Below are 8,171 nucleotides of genomic sequence, written 5' to 3' on the forward strand. Positions count from 1 at the left end.
GTTTCTGCAGGTATCTGAACAAAACTAACAGCAGTGTCACACGACACAATCCATGTCAGAGAGTTGAGCTGAAACTGAGCAGCGTGGTCTGTGACTGTAGAGCCTCTGCTAATGTGTGTGTGTGTGTGTGTGTGTGTGTGTGTGTGTGTGTGTGTCTGTGTGTGTGTCTGTGTGTGTGTGTGTGTGTGTGTGTGTGTGTGTGTGTGTGTGTGTGTGTGTGTGTCTGTGTCTGTGTGTGTGTGTGTGTGTGTGTCTGTGTGTCTGTGTGTGTGTGTGTATGTTTGTTCACAGGCGAAGGACCACGCGAAGATGCGTATCAAGGAGGTGAAGAGCCGACTGAAACAGAAGGTAAGAAGCTGCTGAATCACTGTGTGGATAAACTCCGTCACTCTACACGTGACGGTGGTGTGTGACCGCTCTGATCTCTCCCTCACAAAACACACCTTAACGCTCCCTGCCTTACCTGACTTACCTGAACTGAACTCCAGCCTCAGCGTGCAGCCTCCCTCCCCCTCCCCCTGCAGATCCATCTCTCCTCTCGCCCGTGTCAACCTCCTCCTCCCTGTGTCCCCCCTCTGCAGGAGCAGACAGAGAACGGCTTCTCCACGGCCGGATCAGCTGTCATCGATGACGACAACACGGCCGGCTTCACCTCCACAGGTGCAGTCAGGAGGGAGGGGCCGCTACGAGCCCTGGAGGACCACCGGCCAATCACTGTGCACTTTGGACAGGTAGGCTGTTTCAGGTGTGGTGAGGAGGAAGAGATTATAATGAATGTGTGAATGTATTAGGGCTGCAGCTAACGACCGGTGAAACGATCAGTGGACTGCTGACGAATCACACGCTGACGTACCGTCTCTGAGTGTAGCATGTGCGTCACTCTGAATGCTCGTGAAGCTCGAGCATCACCGACGTGCTCCCGTGAGAAACGCGGTCCTCTTCACAGGTCCTGCAGGCGATCCTTTTCTCTGCGGCGTTGAGGCTGAAATGCTCCCAGGCTTTGTAAGTGGGCGATGGTGTCGCCGCCATTTTGCTCTGTTTAGTTTACCTGTCGCTTCCCGGTCACTGTTTTACAGCAGAGAGAGCGAGGATGTGAGATGGCTCACCACATGGCACAAACACTCCAAACAGTGACATGATATGAACTGACATTATTCTCATTCATTTTGTGGTTCATTGGATCAGTGAGTCCCCACTGAGCCTGTATTGGTTTACATCCTGGCTCCATCAGAAGAATCAGGTCGTGTGGAAAGTTCTGGACCTCTGAGGAGCGTCTCTTCCCTCCTCCTAACATGTAAAGCTTCTTCACGACATCATCAAACTCCGCCTTCTTACATTCTCACTGGAATACTGTATATTCTGCCTCAGTGTTTTTGTTGTATGCAGTGTGCCAGAGAGCATTGTGCTGTTAAAGTGCTCCTGTGGTCCTCAGGTGAGGAGGCAGGTAACTGCAGACGTTTGTTGACGTTGTTTTCTCACCTCCCTCAGGCTCGTCCTCCGATGCTGCTGAAGAGACCGAGCAGCAACGTGAGTCTGGAGAGCAGCGTCGACCAGTAAGCACGGCTCCCCTCTGTTCATCCCTCGGGGCAACACGTTCACATTCATTAAGTCTGTCACTTCCTGTTAACGAGCGTGTCACGTTTCGTGATCTTATTTCCTGTCGACTAACTGCACGTCCTCCTCTAATAAAACGTGCTGATGCTGATGCACTGACTGTAAATATGAATAATAAGTGATTCTCTTACTGATCCTTAACCTTCCTGTTCTGTCCCTTTTAATGGACTTCATTAACCCCTCTGTGCTGACCTGTGAACATTCCCTGTTTCCTGTTTCCTGTCTTCTTCTTCTTCTTCTTCCTCTCCTCGCTGTAGCTCTCTCCGTCCTACTCGTCACTACACCGTCTTTCTCTCCGAGGATTCGTCCGGAGACGAGCTGCAGTACGACGATGAGTCCATCTCTGCGTTTCCTGACAGCTTTCTCTTCTCCGTCCCTTTCGAGTGGTCGCCTCTGTACGCAGCTCTCTCTCTCACTAATGACTGCTCTCTGCTCTGTCTCATGATGTGTTTAAAGCTCCTCAGAGTCTCAGGATCTTAGGGAGGTTATTTTCCACAACACGTTTCTGTTTCGTGGCTCATGAATATTTGATCCATTTACACATACACATTTGGTGTGTTAAATATTTGACTTAAAGGAAACACGGTGCTGCTTTGGATCATTGTGAAGACTTGTAGGATTATCCTGACTTTGTTAACGATAAGAAACATGTAGAGACTTAACAGACTTATTCTTTAACAGAGCGAAGTTAGAGAGAGTGCAGGTGTGAGCTCGGCAGGCGACATTGTCATTCTCCGGCCCTCTCACAGGCTGCTAACAGTGTTCTGACCATAACTGACACGGTGTCCCTGCAGGCCTCAGCCGTACCGCTCCCTGAAGGAGGTGGAGTTGATGGAAGGGGACGATCCAGGTTTTGGGGCAGAGAGTCACACGGCTCCTCCCAGCCCCGTCACTGAGAAGTTCTCCAACATCAACCTGCTGGGAGACATCTTCGGCTGCCAGGACGAGCCGGACAGCCAACACATGACCCTCGCCAAAAGTCTGGAGGACCTGAGGACCCCCAAAGACTCTGAGGAGCTGCAGGCCAAGTTCACCTACCAGGTCAGAGGTCCCGCTGTTCAGCTATCACAAAGTGATAACCCTAACCCATGATGTTTGTGTCACACGATGATGGCTGTCTGACTTCCTGAGCTGTCTGTAAAACGTGTCCTGTGTTCACAGAGGATGGACCTGAGCGTGGGCGAACACTCGCGGACGCTCCCCGGCCTCAAACTGGCCAACCCGTCCTACAACAAGCTGTGGAGCGTGGGACCAGAAGACTCCGCCCTGCCTGCGTGTGTGCCTCCTTCCTGCAGCAGACCTCCCTCTGTACAACTTCCTGTTCAGACTGAAGCGCCCTCCCCCAGCCGGGAGACCTCCAGCCCGGCCCCCGACCCTCTGGACCCCTCCACCTCTGGTAACATCACCATCCCACGCCCCCACGGGAGGAGGACGCCGGAGCTGGGGAGCGTCCTGGCCCCTCCCGTCGCCCAGGCTCGCTCTAAACCGTCAGGAGAGGGGGGGTCGACGTCGGGGAGGCAGGAGTTCAGACAGGCTCTGACCCTGGGCGCAGACGGAGACCTGCTGAAGCCCCCCAGGACCGGGGAGGACAGTTTAGACCTGATCAGCCTGCTGGACCCCCTGAACAGCTCCGCACAGACCAGCTCCTCCTCTTTGAGTGACGGTGTGACATCATCGTCCTGTAAACCACCTCTCCCCCCCCGGCCGTACCCTCAGGGCCTGCCTCCTTTCCCCCTGCACCCCCACATATCACTGAACCCCTTCGCCCCCTCCCTGCAGCACCCCTCCCCTCAGATGCATTACGCACCGACTGTTAGCGGGAACCCCTTCAGTTCAGTGTACGGGCCCCCCCCAGGCTCATACCTACCCTCTCCAGCCCCCCCACAGTCCTTTTCTACACTGCCAGGGCTCTACAGACAGCACTCACCGGGCAGCTCCACTCTGCCCCCCAGCTTTGGACTGGTGCACTCAGCCTTCCCCCCCTCCCTGCCCCACTCCTCTGCCAGTAACCACGCCCTGTCCAGCCTGGCGGACTCGTCTGTCCCATGCACGAAGCCCCCCCGTGCTGAGGGAGACTCTCAGACCTCTCAGGATCTGTTTGGGGACCTGCTGACTTTAGTGAAGCCAGCGACCCCCCAGAAGAAGAAGGTGGAGGACCTCAGGAGGAGGTGGGAAACGTTTGACTGAAGCCTGTGAATATGTACTGACCCCCCCCACCCCCCCGTCACTACACACACTTACCCTCAGTGCAGGATCAGGACCCTGCTGCAGCTAACACATCTGCTCTAACACACGACGCTCTGCTGCTCAGATATTAAAGACGAAGTCACTAAATAACTTATTCATGAGCTCGTTCAGTCGTCAAAGTGCTTCTGTTGTAAAAAGTCTCTTTGTTTAACAACGACAAAGAACAGCATTTAAAAGCTGTTGGAGTTTGTCGATCAATATCAGGAGAAGAGATGTGGATTGATGACTTCACACACTAGCGTAGGTTCATGCGAGCTGTCCTCGCTCTGTTTTAACCTCTAACTCTTCTGTGTTTGTTCGTGTCGGCCGCACACACAAATATTCGCCCTTCGTACTCGTAAGAGACACAGCTGAATTTTTTAAGTTCTCCTGACGCTGTGATGGAAAAGTCAGCGTTGACATTCTCCCAACATCTTAATGTTGTATCAGAAATGATTGCACCAAACTCCATTCAAAAAACAGTCATTTTAAAGTCGTGTTCTTGTCGTCTCACAGACAGACCTGACAGAGCATGACCTCAGCCTCTTTACTAACCTGCCTCCTGATGTAGTTCTCTCAGCATCCTCTCAGCCTGTTTATTGTCATTAAATCTCAGTAACATCTGTTTGTTGTGGCTTCATAGCGCTGTAGTGAGACAGATCTCAGCCCACCTGTGACTTGCTAGATACAGTGAAACTGCCACTCAGCGGAGACAGATGGACAGGCGCTCCACAGCTGAAACAGAACGCCGGTAGTTGGTGTCCATCAGAGAAGTCCTGGTACTGATCCGAGCTCACAGCTCATCACACTGGGCACTGGTCAGCCTGAAGGAGCTGGAAGCAGCAGGAGAGTTCATCAGACACAGCTCAGGAGGAGGAGGGAGGTTAACCAGCTGTGAGAGAGGACAGGAGATGAGCACAGGCAGGATGGAGTTTGTTTTTCTGATGTATCAGGGAGGACCGGATGCTTTTAATTAAGACAACACAAATGTTTCTGAGGTTAAACCAACGCAGGGAAACGTGCTTCACTTTTGTTCTGAATACGTTTCACGATGAGCTTCTCGTCTGGAATCATGATCATTTTCTTTTGTTTGCTTTTTAAATCATAAAAATGATCTGTGGGCTGTGACAGTTTAAACCTCATGTCTGAATCAGTCTGAATATTTACAATCCAAATAGTGATGAAAACAATGAATATAGCTTTAGCATTTATGGTCAGGAAGCTAACGAGGCTAACATCTGAGCTCCCTGAATCGTCCGCCTCTTCAGCAGCAGTGAACTAACACTTCATATGAACTGTGTCACATGAGAAACAAACAGTTACCTGCTAACGCTAGTGCTAGCTCGGTTAGCAAAGTGCAACCACAATTGACAATAACTGTGATATGAATAAGCTAATGCTAATTATAGCTAGCTAAAAACAGGCTTCCTGTAAAAACTTTCTTCTTCTCTTGTTTGTTGCACAGTTTGAGTGTGTCGGACGTGATGTCTCGTTAACTGCACCAGAAGGTCCTGATCCACACACACACACGAACACACACCCACCCCCCCACTACAGCTCTGTTTCTGACCAATGACTAACAGGAGAGTGTGTCTGTCCCATCAGCTCCTGAGCTCACCTGTACCTGTACACCTGTACACCTGTACCTGTCTGAATCTGGATATATTGTGTTCTTCATCCCCCCGCACAGAGCAGGCCTTGTTTTGAGACGTTCAGATGCCAACAGCCTGATGCCACTCATGCTAACATGATCCTTCGCACAGTGTAATCTTTGACCGCACCTCGTTAGCGTAGCGCTCAGTTTAGATCAGTGACTTTAAGTATCATGCAGTATTTCCTGTGAGAGGATGAACGTCACGCTCTGAAGCTTTGTCTTAATGATGTCGACCTCTGAGATTAGCTTGTATTGTTACTAGCAGCTATAGTTAGAGAACATCCTATTAGCATTATGCTACAGCAGCTACAGAGTGTGGTGCATCTCCATCATGCTGTAACTTCACTTCTTTCTGTTTGCTTTGTTTATTTTTGGGCCTTTATTGTGAAATCCCAGGTCTGTTTCCTGTCCCTGTGACATGTTTCACCTCCTCCTGTTTTATAAGAGAAACTTTTAAGAGCCTTTAACGTCCCTGAGATGATTTTAAACACGGTCTGACACTTGGAAACACGTTTTGTTTTGAACGCTGCTGCTGGTTCCCGCTCTCTGATTTCCTTCTGTTGTTTTCTGCCTTAGTAAACTTTGTGTTTGACAGCGATCAGCCGATGAGGTCCAGGCTGCTCCAAACTGTCTCTCGCCCCTCGTCAGTGACCTCGGGGCGTCCGTGTTGATGATGCCAAAAAGTCCTTCTGGCTTCAAAGTGCTGTACAGGTGTAGTTACTGTTGTGTGTGTTTGTGTACAGATGACACTATATTTGTTCTAAGGCTGATTAAAGAGTGGTGACTAGTATCCTGCTGTACTATCTCATCCTGTCAGCTGCACTCATTAAAAATACACGACTCACTTTGTTTTTTGAGTGACACACGATGTTCTGTATTTTAATGATGCGTACGTCCGACCGGATCAAGGTCCACACATCTTCATGTCCTCGAGACACTTAAAGGGTCATCCTGGGACTTTGAAACACAAACAGACTAACCAATCGAGGCAGCAGCAGAGCAGCAGCTCCTGTGTCCTGTGAGCTTAAATCAGTGTTTTTCTGAATGGAGTCTGGTGTGTGTGCAGAGAGCGATGTAACGTCTGTGTGTGGTTCAAACAATCATCTTCCTCTGTAACAAAAAGGTCTATCTCTGTAGGGATCCTTTCTGTCATGTTGTCACACACTTAGAATAACAAGCTGAGCCTGTCAGTGGAAACAACAAGAACTTTTAGTGGACGACCTTTGACCCATCAAGGATTATGTTGCAGCCATTACAGCCTGTTTCACTGCTGCCCTACAGAGAGACCAGATTAAAAAAACATCTCCCCTTTAACACAGAAGATCATGTTACCTGCTCTTTACCTGTGTCCATTCCTCTGTCACCTAACGGTTCCACTTTGTCAGCACTTTGTTCTGAGGATGAAACCATGCATCAGAAACATTTGTGCTTCACCTCCATCACACCACAGTGTCCAAAAGAAACATTCAGGTGTGCTCCAAATAATTAGCTCAACTTCCCTCTGTGAGTTTGGAGATGTTGTCATGCTAAGCTAACTGCACGGCCTGATATGAGTGCTTCAGTTTGTGGATGAAAGTCATAAATGTCACCATGTGGACGACTGAAACGACCAGTCACTGACAGCGACCTGCTCAAGAGTCACCTGCTCATGTAATGATGGGAGCAGAGACACTCTGCCCACACCTGGAGACCGTGTTTCCAACAGGTAGACGAGGGTCAACATCAGTAAGTAATAACTGAATTAGATTAGCCTAGCTTAGCATGATGACCGAAGCAGGAGATCAGGGCTTCCCTCTGTCAGAAGAATACTGCTAAAGTTTCCAGTATTTCTCTACTGTATATTACTATATAATTATTATCATTATTATTATTATTATTATGTATTTTCTCTGTTCCCACACTAACTGCTTCTCAAATCACAGAGCTGGTTTTGTCATGTGAACATGAACGTGTTAACATCAGGATACATGTAGTAGAGATGAATGTTCATGTGTTCATGTGTTCATGCTGTTACAGCTCACGTTAACGTGACCTTTTCTATCAGACGGTACGTTTAATACCTGTGCTTACATTATCTGCAGCGTCACAGCTGACTTCTCTAACAGGCTGCACCAGTGACTGTATATCACTATAGAGTATTCTGTGTATTATTATTATATTATATTCTGGGGGCGGGACCATCAGCTGGATCAGAATCTTGGCAGATCAAAGGACGGTGAGATCATCTGAAAGCAGCTTCTCTTTCTTCTTCTTGTGTCTGACTGGGGACCTGTCCTCGTACCTGATGCATGCTGGGATATGCTCCTGAAGACGATGTGTGGGTGCTGCAGAGGTGTGACACTTCAGACGCAGTTTATTGCATGTTTCTGATACATTCTGAATCAAACATTTTGTACACAAAACAAAGGAAACAGAAACACGCTGACGTGCAGACCTACATGTGTACATGACAGGTTCTGTTTTTCTCCCAAATTTACACTTAAAGATGAAATTTTTATTTGACTTATTATTTAACATTTAGTTGAACTTGACGCTCAGAGACTCTCTGCTCTCTGTGCGGCTTCACATCAGCAGAGGTTTGCTCTCTAACAGAAACTCTTCCCTGTTTCTTCCCTCGTGTGCGAACACAGCTGCTGCTGCAGAGGCCAACACGAGCAGGGACTCCCTTTGTGAAGCA

General features: G+C 49.0%; 1 protein-coding gene across 1 annotated transcript in view; it reads left to right on the forward strand.

The window, feature by feature from the left end:
- The window catches only part of dennd1a (DENN/MADD domain containing 1A), a gene marked incomplete at its 5' end in the record, with an annotated part of 12,875 nt that extends 6,591 nt beyond the window's left edge, over positions 1 to 6,284 (forward strand). The window contains 5 exons of the mRNA XM_069682206.1: positions 292 to 348; positions 582 to 731; positions 1,489 to 1,553; positions 2,409 to 2,655; positions 2,776 to 6,284. Of these exons, the coding sequence (XP_069538307.1) occupies positions 292 to 348; positions 582 to 731; positions 1,489 to 1,553; positions 2,409 to 2,655; positions 2,776 to 3,801 (1,545 nt within the window). The remainder of the gene's footprint in view (positions 1 to 291; positions 349 to 581; positions 732 to 1,488; positions 1,554 to 2,408; positions 2,656 to 2,775) is intronic.
- Between the last annotated feature and the right edge of the window lie 1,887 nt (positions 6,285 to 8,171).

This window comes from Semicossyphus pulcher, unplaced genomic scaffold (assembly GCF_022749685.1).
Source record: "Semicossyphus pulcher isolate SPU_LCO1_2020_fin unplaced genomic scaffold, fSemPul1.0.p SCAF_52, whole genome shotgun sequence".
Taxonomy (NCBI): Eukaryota; Metazoa; Chordata; class Actinopteri; order Labriformes; family Labridae; genus Semicossyphus; species Semicossyphus pulcher.